This window comes from Passer domesticus, chromosome 7 (genome assembly GCF_036417665.1).
Source record: "Passer domesticus isolate bPasDom1 chromosome 7, bPasDom1.hap1, whole genome shotgun sequence".
Lineage (NCBI taxonomy): Eukaryota > Metazoa > Chordata > Aves > Passeriformes > Passeridae > Passer > Passer domesticus.
In genome coordinates this window covers 33797337-33811978 of record NC_087480.1, presented here as the reverse complement: position 1 = coordinate 33811978, position 14642 = coordinate 33797337, and the positions used below count along the sequence as shown (strand labels likewise).

The 14642-nt window shown below is 40.4% G+C and overlaps 2 protein-coding genes across 8 annotated transcripts in view; one reads left to right on the top strand and one right to left on the bottom strand.

Annotated features, from left to right (window-relative positions):
- Positions 1-2271: 2271 nt before the first annotated feature.
- Positions 2272-4600, bottom strand: METTL18 (methyltransferase 18, RPL3 N3(tau)-histidine). Of its 3 annotated transcripts, none has more exons than XM_064427589.1 (2): positions 4447-4600; positions 2272-3490 (listed from the first exon to the last, which is right to left on the bottom strand). In XM_064427589.1, exon 2 carries the CDS (start codon positions 3363-3365, stop codon positions 2316-2318), a length of 1050 nt encoding a protein of 349 aa, XP_064283659.1. In that variant the 5' UTR covers positions 3366-3490; positions 4447-4600; the 3' UTR covers positions 2272-2315. The 3 variants fall into 3 exon arrangements, with proteins under 3 accessions (XP_064283659.1, XP_064283657.1, XP_064283658.1); XM_064427587.1 differs by lacking the exon at positions 4447-4600 and adding an exon at positions 3893-4023; XM_064427588.1 differs by lacking the exon at positions 4447-4600 and adding an exon at positions 3893-3930 and having other exon boundaries at positions 2272-3493.
- The window catches only part of FIRRM (FIGNL1 interacting regulator of recombination and mitosis), a 28253-nt gene continuing 17551 nt past the window's right edge, over positions 3941-14642 (top strand). For 3 of the 5 annotated variants that reach the window (XM_064427572.1, XM_064427570.1, XM_064427571.1), the window contains exons 1-14: positions 3944-4128; positions 4637-4676; positions 5372-5460; positions 6763-6867; positions 7452-7589; positions 8919-9081; positions 9412-9496; positions 10026-10164; positions 10604-10684; positions 11001-11065; positions 12465-12613; positions 13204-13312; positions 13822-14008; positions 14351-14433. In XM_064427572.1, coding sequence (XP_064283642.1) covers positions 4030-4128; positions 4637-4676; positions 5372-5460; positions 6763-6867; positions 7452-7589; positions 8919-9081; positions 9412-9496; positions 10026-10164; positions 10604-10684; positions 11001-11065; positions 12465-12613; positions 13204-13312; positions 13822-14008; positions 14351-14433 — 1532 coding nt within the window. In that variant the 5' untranslated portion in view covers positions 3944-4029. Of the gene's footprint in view, positions 4129-4636; positions 4677-5371; positions 5461-6762; positions 6868-7451; positions 7590-8918; positions 9082-9411; positions 9497-10025; positions 10165-10603; positions 10685-11000; positions 11066-12464; positions 12614-13203; positions 13313-13821; positions 14009-14350; positions 14434-14642 lie in introns of all 5 variants that reach the window. The other 2 variants (XM_064427567.1, XM_064427568.1) reach the window with 2 other exon arrangements.

Here is a 14642-nt window from a genome sequence, read left to right as displayed (position 1 = left end):
GATGGTGAGGATTTTTCAGGTAGAGCAAGCCTGAATATAAATGAGGGAAATTAGTATTATTTGAAGTTGAAACATCAACAACCTACAAAACTAAGTGTTGAATTCTGTTTCCTCTCAGCATGTACCTGCTGAATTCTAAGAACAGAACTCATCTCAAATATGGAAATCCCAATGCTAATTGTGCTGATTTAACCTGAAAAAAAAATCTTCCATTCTCTAATCAGATTCTGAAATGGGAAGCTAATTATACTGTGTGGGGTTATTTGTTTTGCAGATGTGCAGTCACAGTAAGATTGTGGCTCTGCCATTCTTCCCTTGAAGTCTAAAAATTCTGATTCTGTACTTGCACAAAACCAGCTATGTTTGAACCAAATACTGAGGGAAGGCACAGTAATTAAACCAGAGATGGTGAGTTTAATAGTGGAATATTATCAAGAGGAAATATTATAGTAGAAGATTTTAAGTACCTTCTTCATTTATTCATCCAAAATTACATGAGATTCTTGTTCCTAACCATATTCTTTGTCATGGTGGTCAACATTTCTTATTACTTGAGGTATGGTTCTCACTAGACCAGCAGGTGTAGAACTAGTCAGTGCAAGCCATGATTTATCTTAGGATTGAGCTTGAAAAATGACAAATGTAACCCATTTGTTTCCAGCATCTCTGTTTTGGCAGAGAAAAAAAATAAAAAAGCTGTTAACAGTACCTTCTTAATTTGCTAAAGCTAAAACTTTTTTTTGTTCCTCATTCTGTAGTCAGCAGTTACCATCACTAAGTTTCAGAGTTAGTGCAGAAAAATTCCAAAGCACCATGGCAGTCATGGCAAAACTGACTTTTTTCCTCCCTCTCCTATCCTATGAGGCTAAATTCAGTAGTTTCCAAAGCATCCTTTAAAACAGTCTGGAACAGTAGTGAAGGCTCTTCTGTGAAGTACAGGAAATCCTTTACAACTCTTATCTTAATAGCAGCAGGTTCAAAATAGGAACTTTGGGATTGACTTTCGGAGGCTTCAGTGGTGGAAACTTGATGGCATAATTAAAGTGATTTACATCACTGCTGTACTAAGTTTCTTTCCATCCCCTTAGACTATTTCCTTCTGCTCTACACTGAAGAACCTTGCATCCAGTTTACAGCAGTGGCCACTGTCTCCAAGTTTGTATTTCTGCAAGGGCACCTGTAAAGCAGTGCATGATGACAACAGCTGTCTAAGAGCTTTCTGTCTGGTTTTGGCCAGGGCAAAACATGCAATGGATTTCTTTTTTCTTGTTTGAATTGCCAGTAGCAGTGAGTGCTCAAGGCCAGGTTGTGTAGTTCTTTGGGGGTTTGTCTGCAGTGATTTTTTCAGCAACATCAGTGTCTTCAGCCCAGGGAAGTGCCTTGTATGGCAGGCTTTTCTGAGTGCTTTCTGTCCTGCCAAACTGCTGTGGAAAGATTAAAGAGGTGGATGTTCTGTGGTACCCCCAGCAAGTTTAGAAAAAGGGGCAATTCATTTCTGGAAAAATCTTGTTTAAAACAGTACTGCAATCTATTAAATTTCTGTAATAGTACAGTTTATCTCCTTTTCTAATTGCTAAAGCTCAGTCCTATCATCCTCCAGTATTTCATTTGTAGGCTTGTTGGTTGGTAGAAGGAGCTTATCCTGTGTAGAATATTCTTTCAAGTCAGCTTCTAAACCAGCATGGCTTTTTCTAATTCCTTGCTGAAATTTTCTTAGCCTGTGACAGAATCTGAATGTGAAAATTTAGACCACAGTAGTTAATATTGTTACACTCTTTAAAGGGCTTGAATAGGTCATGTGTACATTACACATGGAAACATTACATGGATTCCTGAGATCCCCACGAGTGATAAATGCAATCACATCCCCCTCTGCTGGCAAAGCAGCAGAGCTCAGAGGTGTGTGGTCCCTGCCTGGATCTGGCTGCAGTTAGGCTGCCCAACCTTTGAGAAAAGCCTCTTGCACTAATTTTGGATGCTAAATTTATCTCCTTCAGCCACAATATGTCATGTATGTCATTCCTGTGATGTACAGTTCTGCTGCTGACAGAGAATGGGAAAGCCTGGCTGGAGACAATGACTTGCTTAATCTTTGTGTATAAATGAATTATCATAAACAGATGCTGCTTTAAGCAGAACTCTATGCAAATTCAACATCAGAGAAGTCCCTCACTTCTGGTCAAACACCAGAATTTGTCAAACATTTCAACAACCACCACCCTTAATTTGTTAAACTAGAATAACAGAGGAAAAAGCAAAGAGACATGAGGATTAAAACATTTTTGAGCTATTTTTGGAAGATCAGTACTTTAATTTTAACAGGAATTTTTAAAGGTAATTTCCATAATGCATCGCTGCAGACCCTGATCGATTGTTTTAACCATCCTGGTTTTAAACACTTTTTTGTCTTCAATGAATTTCTCAAAGAGATAGGTACCACCACCAACTCCAAAATAATGCACTTTGCTTGCCAAATACACACGGCCATTTCTGTCCAGGAGCTGAGCCAGTGTATCATGCAAAGCACTGTAGTAGTCAGGGTTATAGATGGTCTCAGAGGTGAGAATTAAATCATACTTCAAACAGGGTTTGCTGTTCAACAGGAGCTGGCTGACTTGAGACCACTCTCCAGAAAAAAATCTGCATCTCTTGAGCACATCAGGTGAGCCCTCTGCTTTCCTGGGCCTCTTTGAAGGAGGCTTGCTGCCTTTTCTGTCCTTCCCACTGCCCATCCTCCTGCTTTCACTGGTACAGTTGGCCACCACGTTAGGCAAGGTTATTTCATCGATCACCGTGCTGTTGTAGTCCTGAAAATGGACTCTGGCAGCTTCACCCTGTAAAGCAACAATTCCCAACAATCCAGCCCCACAGCCAAGATCCAATACAGTCTTGTTGGTAAATTCTATTTCAGCCTCAGAAAAGTAGTCCACGAGATCAAAGGTGCACTCCCAGATTTTCAGCCCTCCTTCGTAGACTCCTGGGATGAGATCAGAGTGAGAAGAAACACTTTTGGACACGATGCCTTCACTGTCAGCATCACCTGAACATGTCATTTCCACTACAGACAGCTTTACAGAAGACAGGTCCAATACTGTTTCCATGACTTTATTTTCCAATAATTTGTTGAGATCTTGGGGAATGCTGTGCTCCTTGGCAGCTTTCACACAGAGGTTTTTCTTCAAAGCTGCCTCATCCTGGTGCTGAGCAGCAGCCAGCTTCGGGCTGGACTTGGCTGTGAGATCGGCAGTTCCCCTGCTCTTTTCCCTGGATTCCTGCTTGTGCTCTGGAGAGCACAGCACTAAGAACTGAGCATCTGCCTCACTGTTCTCATTTTCATCAACAGCAAAATCAAATCGAAAATCCATTTTCAGGAATAAGAGTTTTTTAAAAGCTTAATTTATTACAGCCAAGCTTTTATGTAGGTATTGTTGCAGGACTGAGTATTTCACTGGTGCAATATCAGATGTCTCGCCAAGAGCCAGGTGAATTGCTGCTGGAAATAAGAGTAAATAGTTTTATGTATCATTAATATCAGCACAAACCGTCTAGTTGTAGAATCTTGATTTTCATTGCCAGGCTCCCCCGGCAAGTCGTGGAGTCTCCCTCTCTGGAAACATCCCAAATCCACCTGGTCGCGTGGCTGTGTCACCAGCTCTGGGCAGGGGCGTTGGACCGGATCATCTCCAGAGCTCCCTCCCACCCCTAACTATTCTGTAAATTAAAAACCACTTAAAGTTATTAAAACACAGCGTCACAGCTAACCCCATAGGAACAGGCAAGGGAATTAGGACAGCTGCCAGCTCTGCTAAAACCCGCGTTTCAGACTCCGCGTGGCAAGAGCCGCGCCGGGCGCGTTTCCCGGCCCGTTCTCCCGCGCCCAGCCCGCACCCACCGCGGCTGCCGCTCCGGGCCAGCCCCGCCGCTCCCGCGCGGCGCCGCTTCCGCTTCCTCGGGCGCGGGGCCTTGTGGGAGCGCGGGCGCCTTTCCCGCCGCCGCCCCGCGCTGAGGGCGGCGAGCGCGGCCGCCGCCATGTCCCAGGCGGACCCCGAGCTGCTGCTGCGGGAGCTGGGCGGCTGGGACTGGGAGCTCTGCCGCCGGGAGCTGCCCGCCGTGCTGCCCCGGCTCCTGATATCCTTCCCAGCAGGGCTCTGGGCTGGCTGTGGGAAAGGCGCTGGAGGGGGGTGTGTGCATCCTTGGGGGTTCCACCGAATGTGTGTGAGGGAGAGCGGCGGGACCTCTGTGAGGGGCCGGGAGTTTCGCCTGGAGACGGGTACAGCTTTTCTCTGGAATAAAAGATTCATAGAATCTAGAATATCGCCTGTACATTTAGCACTGTAGATAATCCCCGACACATCTGTCACCTATCCCCCCAAAACCCAACCCCCTAAAAAACCCAAACCACACACCACCGAAAAAAACCCCAAAAGCCAACCCCTCCAGACTTACTCTCTAATACATTGTGGAAATACTTTGTTGATCCTATGTGTACTCCGGGCTATCAGCCTGCTCTGTTGTGGAGCATCCCCACCGATTTCATGCGAACGTGAGACCGTGATAGAAGTCACTGTGGCTTCTGCAGGTGCTTTAAAAATAGCCTTTACAGCAGAACAAGTTTGATTTTCTTTAACGTTTTTACTCAATGTATGAAGAGTCTGAGGACTGGACTGAGCATATTCGTAAGTAATGGCTAAGATGTGCCTCTTCCTGTGGAGCCGTGTATTGCAATTGCATTAAAATTAAAATCACTACAGTGCTTAAAATACTTCTGCTACAACTTTCAGAGTCTTCAGCAATCCTGCTGGACCTTCTTTGCAGACTCCACTAACTGCACGTTTATAAATGCCCCTTTACAAACTGCATCTAAGGCTGCTTCTTCCTTTCTGCTACTTCTGATCTTTAAATGCACAAAAAAAGGGTGTTTTTCATCTGGTGTTTCACTGTCTTTTGGGTTGTTATCTTCCGGGTGACAAAGCTAATAGTTTAAAGAAAATTAGGCTTATATGTAACTGTTTATGAGTGTTGCTAAAACTGTTACATTGGATATTATGTTGCATTGTAAAATGTGCTGCTATTTGCAATTTGGAATGGGCAAATACTGGATCTGTAGGCTGGCAGTTGTGCCCAGCCTTCCACTAAGTTTATTCAGGTGTGCTGCTATTTCTGATGGGTTTGTGTATGTTGGAGCTGTTAGAGTTACTTGATTTTCCAGGTAATATGTGTGTGTTTTCATGCATTTCAGATAAGGCAAATGCTCTGTTGCCTGTCTCAAAATCAAGTACCTGATTTGTTTTTGCTTTCTGCTGTTCTTTATTTCCTCTGGTATGTTGCTGTATATTTCTGAGAATTACACTGTAAATGTTTTTCTTTGCAGGTATTCTGAGGATCCTGACTGAAATGTTTTTGCCACATATCAGCCTTGAAGATGTGGAAGAAATTTTTTTCTCAAAGGTATTACCTAAGGTAGGACAGCTTCTGTTAACTGTGGAATTGTCTGTCAGTCCAGTGTTAGAACCTGCTTAGACTGCAGTGATTCTTCTTTTGGGGTTGCACAATATCTGTGGGACACAAAAATTGAAATTTACTCGTTTAGAGTTTTCAGTGTTGTGTGGAATTGTTTCTGTGATTGTTCTCATTCTTTACAGTAGGGACAGAATCAAATATACAATGTTCTGCTTTCTGTATTCAGCAACAGACTTGGGTTGTATTTCTTTCTGAGGAGATTGGGCTTTTTATAAAATGACCAAGGTGGAGAATTTTTAAGTGAGAGAACTTCTCAGGACAAGTCAGCTGAAGAGCTCAACACTCCCATATCACAAATGAACGTTGTGAAATTTGTGAATTTGTTATAGTGAATAATCTTCTAGACCATACTGACCTCACACATGTTTTCTTTTTGATTAAACAATGGAGATTTTTGTGCCATAGGTATATTAAAATCAGTGCTTGCATTTTAAGTGAAGTGAAGAGGTGCCATGCAGTAATTTAGGTTTCTGAATCAGAAACTGATTTAAATTTCAAGACTCATCTTGTCCATTTTAAAAATGGCTACTTGATTTTCCTCTTATTTTTCGTCAAGTAACAAATTTTTGGAGATTACAAGAAAATTGTCTCAAAATAGGCATATCCTGAAAAAGGATCACTGTTTATCCTGCATGTGCCTCACTGTCTTTGCAGTCTCAAAAGTAACACTCATCCAAAAACCTCAGTTAAAGTAGGAATAGATGTTGTCTGTATATCACAGACTTTTTTTTTAATGTATTCAAAATGTTAATCATCATTCTCAACAAACAGGTATTTTTATGAGACAAAAGGAAAGTATTTTTAAAATTATGTGGCTTTAAGTAAGTAAAAACTGTTTGGTAGAATAATATAATAGATTATATTTAATAAAAATATTAAATAATATATAGTATTATTTTATATATGTAATAATATATAAGAAATATATTATTAATGAATTATATATTTCAAGCAAATTAGGTGTGAAGCTTGTTTTAGCAACAGATCTTAGAAAAATTAACAGCTACAATATCTTCTATTATATATATAAATATATAAATAAAAATAGTTTATTGGTTCTTGTTATATCATGCTTTATGACTGAAATGCTGGAAAGTGTTTTCTGCTCTAAGTTCTCTGTGCCTCCCTGCCAAGGCATCAAGTAGGTATAGAATGGCATTATTATTTGTTATTTTTTCTTTAATCTTATTATTATTTGTACATTTGTAAGTAAAATGTTTTGTTTTTGTTGTGTTCTGCCAGACTCTACAGTTCTTTGATAACTTGATGTGTGAATTATCCAGCAAGGCCAAAGGACTGACCAGCCAGAGTACAGAGTCATGCAGCACTGTGAGGAATCTGCTACAGGCAAGTCCCATCACATAAGCTGTCAAAATAATGCTTACATCACTCTTTGCTTTTACCTAAACTACTAAAAGGCTTTTAGAATGGTTTTTGCCAGCTACTGGTGGTTAAAATGTGATTTAATCTTCATTTGTAGTTGAAGTTCCGTTAATATTTTGTAAATTATTTGATTACATCTAGCATGTGATGCTAACAATAATTTTTAAAAATCATCTCAAATTCTGCTCCAAGTCCCTCCTGCAGATGGAATGTGACTCCCCATATTTAAAAAACCTGGTCCCTGTTTATACTTCATTCTGAATGTTAACATTTTTGTAAATTGAGAACAATAGTGGAAGAAATAAGGAGTTATCATAGAGGATATGGTAATGGAGAAAAGCTCTGGAGCTTCATTCACCTTTAACAAACTCCTTATTTACGCAAGTCGCAATGGGCACCTGCACTTAATTTCTGACCTCCTACAATCCATGTTCAAGGAAACTTACTCCCTTCAGAAATGCCATGAAATTCCAGGTGTATTTGAGCTAAGCCAAGATGCTTTTGGAGGCCTTGCAGGAGTGCCTGATGTTGTTGGGTGTTGCTCCCAGGCGCTGGTGCAGCTGCTGGAGATGCTGACGGGCTGCGTGCGCTGCGTGTGCTCGGCGCAGGAGCTGTCCCTGCGCAGCGTCCGCTCCCTGCCTCCCTCCGTCCTCTGCGTGCTGAAGGGCACCTTCACACACTGCAAGGTAGGGAGCACACAGCTCCTGCTGCTCCTCGGCTTTGGGGAGACACTTCACAAGATGGTCTTGTTTTGAAATCGTACTGTTGTTGGAGTATGGTTGTAAGGTGACCCCAGTGTGGGGAATAATGTGTTCTGACTCCATGATTCAGAAGGCTGAACAATTGCTTTATTAAGCTATACTATATTATATTAATACTATACTAAATTACATATTAAGGAATACTGTATTAAAAGAGATACTAAAGAAAAACCTGTGACTGTCTGCACCAACCAGGACACAGGTTTGACCCAATTGGCCAAGCAATCCAAACAACCTTCATCAATGTCCAGTTAACAAATCACTTTGGGTAAACAATCTCCATAACACATTCCACGTGTGCAAAACAACAGTAGTGAATAGAGAAAGAATTGTTTTCTCTTCTTCTCTGAGGTTCTCACTGGCTTCCCCAGGAAAAATCCTGGGAGAGAGAATTATGGCTCTCTCTGTTCAGAGAATGTGAATACCACATTAAAGTATTATTCTTTTAATTTTAGTTGATAAGTCGTTTTCAGAATGCACTTAGTGCACAAGTACAAAGGTGATTTTTCAGCTGTCTGCCCAGCAAATCTGACCTGCTGGTGAGAGGCTCAGACTGGGCTATTTCCATCCTTTGCATCAGTGTTAACTGAACATTCTGCTCAGGAGCAGAGTGCTCTGAGGGATCTGTGCAGTCCTGATGGCTACAGTATTTACAGAGCTACAAATGGCAAGTTCCAGAGTGGATTGGAAGTTGAGATTAGCAGCTTTGTGTTGGTTACAGTGAGCAGTGTGTATCAGTTTCAGATATGGACTGATCTGGATTTTCAGGTGTAACAGTAATTCCCTCTAAGCATTGAAAATAAAACAAGATTATCATAAGGACACACTAACTTTTTGTTGCCTTTCATCTTCACTTTTAATATTTCTTTCTTATGGGAACATTTACATCAGTTTTCCATGTCAGGACTCAAACTCAGGTGCCATATCTTTATCTAGTAATTCTAATTTGAAAGTATTGGGAAGTCTTGGCATGCTACTTCCTTTGCTGCTGACCTTGTCCTGTTTGGTTCAGAAATATGATCTCAGCCCCCTAAACTCACAAGGGCCTGCCAGACCTTGTTAGTTTCCCACGAGCTGCAGGTGAACATATTTTACACTGAGTGCTCAGGGGCTGTCTACTGAGTTAAAGTAGGTACATCTGTGCCTTGTTCTTTTTTTTCCAGAGAAATGTATAGCAAAAGCCCTTGGTGTTTTCTGCATGTGAAAAACTGTGAGTCCTGAGCTGTTTTACAAACCTCTTCCTCCCCATTTCAGGACAGTGAATCAGTGTACTATGGGCACCTGCACTTAATTTCTGACCTCCTACAATCCATGTTCAAGGAAACTTACTCCCTTCAGAAGCAGCTGATGGAACTGGTTGATCTGATTTCCATGGGCTCTGCTTCCACTGAAGATGACATCACATATATGGTGTCAGGTATGCATGGATTTGATACTTTAATCTTGCTCAGTCTTTTTTTTTTTCTGTAGAGAGTATGTTTGAAACTTTAAAACAGGTTTCTGAGTGTGCTCAGTTCCTGCTGTCCTGACCAGCTTTTCAGAAAGCAGCATTTTGAACCAGAAATGTTTCAATTTTTCTCCTGAAGCTGTAGGAACCTTGTTTAGATTTGTAGGACAGGGGCAGCAAAAAACTGAGCCATTTTCCTAATTCATGTCAGTGTGCTGGTATTCTCTGAGTGTTCTCTTGGGATTGCTGTGAGCTCATAAATCTGATTTAACCCTGTTGCTGCTGCTGTTATTTCCTTAGTAATCCACAGTGTGCTGGAGATCTGCTCTGTCATTTCCAATATGGACCATGCTCTTCATGCCAACACGTGGAAGTTCATAATCAAGTATGTAGCTGAACTCTTTGGGTTTTATTGTGGTGTAGTTTTTAATAATGAATGTCTCATTTGCTTTGTGCTCAGAGTTTCTAATACAATTAAAATGAGAGAATTCAAGTAAAGCTATTAAGTAAGGAAATTTAGAAATTTAGCTAGGAGGTATTATTAAAGCACTGCCAGTGAAAGTAGGTAGGAATTGGTATGAAAAGCAGTAGAAACTTGACTTTCTGTACTGCAATGCAGAAGAAAATTTGCAGCACTGTTGTCTGAGTGAGGAGCATTAAGAGGTCTGAGCTGCAGGTCTGTAGATGTTTTTGGCTTGAGCTGGCTGTCTCCAACTTCCATCCTGCCTCTGCCCTGGGTTTCAGCCATGGAGAGGGTTGTTCTCTCTGAGCTTCTGCTTTCAGTGTTCATGGATGTTGCACCAATCACTGCTGTGTAAAAGGCTACATAGAGGAATTAGTTATTTGGATTTGTAAGAGCTCACTGCACAATCACTTCTGACAATCAAATACCTGGTTATATTCCTGTCTTTCAGGCAAAGCCTGAAGCATCACTCCCTGCTGCAGTGCCACCTGAAGCACAGTGACATCCTCAATGGCCTGTGCAAGGACATTCTTCTTTCTTTTGACTCCTGTTTGCAGCTGGCTGAGCAGATGAAGGTGTCAGAGATACAGGTGAGTTAAAAAGCTCCCAAAGCTGCCAGTGAACCTGAGGAGGAGAAATTCTTTGTGCTGTATTATTGCTTGGAGTAATTTTTTTGGGTTTTTTGGGGTTTTCTTTATTTCATGACAGAATACCTTTGAAGTCACATGAAAATAAGGCCCCCATCTTTGTGTAGATTGAGGATGTTTTAGTGAGACACTAAGTTTTCACCATACTATGTGAGAATTTTTGTTTATTTCCTAAATTGACACTATCCCAAGGTCAGGCAGATCCTTAATATTGCTCTGAAGGTGCTGAAGCATACATACTGAATATTTTTAAAGTTTTCCCCCCCTTAGCTTTACAGTCTGTGGAGAATAAAATGTGAAATAGGTTTTGAACATTGTTAGCAATCTAAATTCCTATTTTACTCTGTAGTAATTCAACTTTTGAACTGCTTCTTTTGGACAGGAGGGCACTGACTTCAGGCTGTTCCAGAAGACAGTGAAACTGTGCAGGTTCTTTGCTAACTCCCTTGTACACTACACCAAGGTAGCTTTTAATATTTCAATTCTATGTTAGCATTAAATTTAAGCCTCTGGTCTGCAAATGGAATAATTTTGTTATATCTTAATGATTTACAGCTATCCCATATAGGCTGTATAATTAAAATCCATGCATAACCTGCTTTAGTTCTTCCACCTGTAAATACTCACAGGGTTACTGCTGGGATTTCCCAGAAAAATAAACTGGAACAGGTTGTTTCATGCAGTGGCACTGAGGAGTTGGTAGGAGGTGTGCAGTAATTCACGTAATTAATCATGGATTTTATTTTAAAAATACCACTCAAAATTGATGACTTTTGCAGGAATTTCGTGCCTGCCTCTCTGATTCCTGTTCTCAGTTGCATCAGCTCTTTCTTCAGATATACAGGTATGTGAAGTACAAATAATTGATCATTGATAGTATCTTAATAACATTTCAATATTGCATTCTTAAATTACAAATATTTTGAGATGTAAAAATGCACTTCTCATTCCAGAGTTGTTACATTCTTTTTCATGTACAAAAAGCTAAAATATTTTTAATAAATCAAGTGGTTTAGTGTCTTATATTCTTCTTTATATTCCTGATCAATACTGCATGTCCCATAATGACAAACCATTAACTTCATTGCAACTATTTATGCAAGATTCATTAACAATTTATATGTAGGATATGCAGAAAAAAAAATTCTACAACTAAAGGCAGGTGTCAGCAGTGCTTTTTGACAGATTATTTCTACTTTAAGACAAACTTCGTAAAAATTTGTCCTGGAGAAAGAGGGATCAGAAACAGAATGCACAAAATTATTAACACAACAGTAAAGTTATGAAAAATTTCAGAACAATCTCACAGAAGGACTCTGGTTTTCCTGGAAGCAGATGCTCTTATAATGTTACACTTATCAATGTCTGCAAGTGGTTTATCGCTTTCCTTTCAAAAAGTTTGGTTTCTGCAGTGCTGGGGAGGCATAAGAGAACCCAGACTTTATATTAATAATTGCTCATTCCATGAAATCAGAGGGCTGATTTCTGCCCTTTCCTTTGGGGGAATTCACACCAGGCTCTGTGGTGAGCTGTGCACTTGAGTTCACTGCAATGCTCCACTGCAAGATTGGGTGGATATTTTTTAATGAGTTTCTTCTTCTAAGTTTACTCCCCTTGCAGGTTTTTCTCAAGTGGAAGGTTGTAAATTTTTATTCACTCAGGGAAACTGAGTGGGATTTTTGAGTAGGAAAGTAGCATTTTTACAGTTCACTTCATAAGCTGCAAGAGTAGAAGGTTTTCATTTCATGATCTCTTGCTCTATTCTCATATTGGTTCTTTTTTTCTTTTATTGCCCAAGGTGTTTTTTTTCCTCTTCAGAGAAACTGTGATACCCTTTTAGGGTCATGTGTTAATTTAGTGCTGTGATATTTATGGCTGTAAAATTGTGTATAAAGGCATTTTCTTGGCTTTTCCCTTTCACTTGACTCTTTGTGATCTGATATGTTTCTTCTGAGAGATGTTATGTATTTTACACACCTTTTCTGTGTGTAAGGTTTTCTTTAAATGTTTAGTAAAATATTGGATTGTGATGCTTATTTTGAAGGCTAGATGCAGAGTTGTAACTCTTGGGCTATAACAGATATTCTGAAATGGGGAGCCTTTTCTGTCTTTTATTTCACAGGAACAAGGAAATAATGAATTTGGCTTTCTGTAGTTCTTTTGGAAAAAACCAAATTCAAAAAGTAGTATTGCTGAAAATGCTACTGAGAATATTTAACTTTTTTTTTTCCATTTCCCCTCAGCAAATTTCCTCCCAGTCTTTATGCTCCAGAGATCTTGGAAGTTCATCAAGATGAAATATCCCAGGTTTTTCTTGTGGCTCTGGACCCTCTCATCACCCAGCTCCTTCCCTTTAGTCCTTTCATGGAACAAGTGTTAAGTGAAAATTTAGGTGAGTCTAAAGTACAATCCCAGTGCTGTCTGAGGGGTCAGCATTGACATTTTGACTTTCTGGACCATAATATTCTGTGACTCACTTGCTTGTCTCTGGTTCTTCTGTAAGTGCTGTGATAGAGCTGATTGCCTGCTAGCTTGGATGGATTATAAAATATACATAAAATATACATAAACAGATAGTTTATGTTGGTGCTGGACTCATCTTTTCCAAAGCACTCATAGCAAGTGCACTGTTAATCTGATTAACAGAAATCCTGTCAATCCTGCTCTTTTGCATAATTTCAATCCACATTTGCCACAAACTTTCAAAAGTAAGACAGATTTTTTTTTCTGCTGTTCTATTGGTAGAGGAAGACAGCTTTTTTTTTTCATAAAGTAAATATTTTCTGTGAAAAGTAGCATGCCTGGGAAAATCTCAGCTTTTTGTTTCAACAAGCTCTTCTCCTTGATTTCTGCCCTGACCAACATCTCACAATTCTGAGATAGCTCATCAGTTTGCCTCTACACTTGCTTAAAAGCCAGTTTACACACGCAGTAAATAAATCCAGGCAACTTAATTCACATTTGAAACCCAAACTTCTACAGATCTCCCTCCTGAGCAGCAGCTGCCCCACTGTCTCCTCCTGCTTACCATAATGGACAAGCTGTCCTCTCAGCCAGAAGAAGTGCAAACTCTCTGGAACACAGGAAAAAGGTACTGAAAAGGTTTTTGTTGTGGTTTTTCACCACAGCAGTCAAACAGGCCAACAAAGGGGCTCAGCTGCTGGAGCTTCCTTTGCAACTGTAGTTGGAAAATTGTCACTGTGGATTTCCATCCTTATGCCAAGACTAACAGGATCTGATGTCCATTGCCTCAGGAGTGAAGGATACAGACACAGAGATGGCTTTGTTTTTTCGGGGAAGGAGTGGTTTTTAGAGTGCTTGTAGGGTAGGAATAAGGCTCTGAATGTAATTTGTTGATACTTCACTAAGTTAAAATCTCACACTTTTATGCCTGAACCCTCTAATTATCACCTGAATTGGTAAAAGAGGAAGGCAGTCAGCAACATAAATCTGGTGTAAAACACTGAATTATTGCTATCTTTTCTGTCTGAAGACAAAGATTTTGTAATACCAATGTTGCTTGCAGGATTTGGGACTTACATATCTGTAACCAAACTGTTCTCTTTTTTGTCTGTTTTTTTTTTCCTTTTCCCCTTGCAGCCTGTCTTTGTTTTCAGCTCTCTTCCTCAGTTTCCAGCAATGTTGTGGGGAGCTTTCCCTCCCTGTCTGTGTGCCAGAGGTGGTCAGTACAGGACAGCCAGCAGTTCCCATCACCCTCTATCACTATGTCTGTGTCCACCTGTGCTCCTTCATTGCTTCCACACTCCCATCACACTTCCCTCAGCTGGTAAGATTGGGTTTTGCTTATCAATTCTTCAGCTCTTGTGATGCATAGCTGCTACTTAAAAGGAATGGGTTCTTCCTAATGATGTGGCTCTGAAAAGATGCTCAGAGAGAACATCTCAGAGACAGTTCTGCAGAAATCAACTGTGGCACAGTTGCATGGCTGGAGTTCAGTTACACAGCAAATGCCACTTTTGGGAAAGGGGAAAAGAAAGTTCTTGAGGACCTCAGTGGTCTTGGCAATTTTTATTATCTATCAGACTAGGGAAGGTCAGGTAGTTACAAAAGTTCAGTGCTTTCTTTTCTGTGGTGTTCAGGTTGTGATAATGTTCCTGTTTCTCCTCAGGAGCGTGCCCTGCTGGAAGCTTTGCTGGGTCCCAGTATGATCACATCCCTGCTAGCAATGGACTCCTGGTGCTTCCTTGCCCGGTAAGATGCTCCTAGAACAAGTCAAGCAGGCTTTCCACAGATCCAGTTCATTCTGTTGTTGTACATTACTTGCAGTTTGCTTGAGAGAGATTTTTATAAGACAGAATTGTCCCAGAACTGGATTATTTTCAGATATAGAACATATTTTGAAAATTAGGAGTAGAAATAGCGTAGCCATTTTTATGTTCTTGCAAGCAAGAGGAACATAA

Bases quoted from the DNA above. Each gene is read 5' to 3' on its own strand.
- METTL18 (XM_064427589.1), bottom strand. From the start codon at position 3,365: ATGGATTTTCGATTTGATTTTGCTGTTGATGAAAATGAGAACAGTGAG.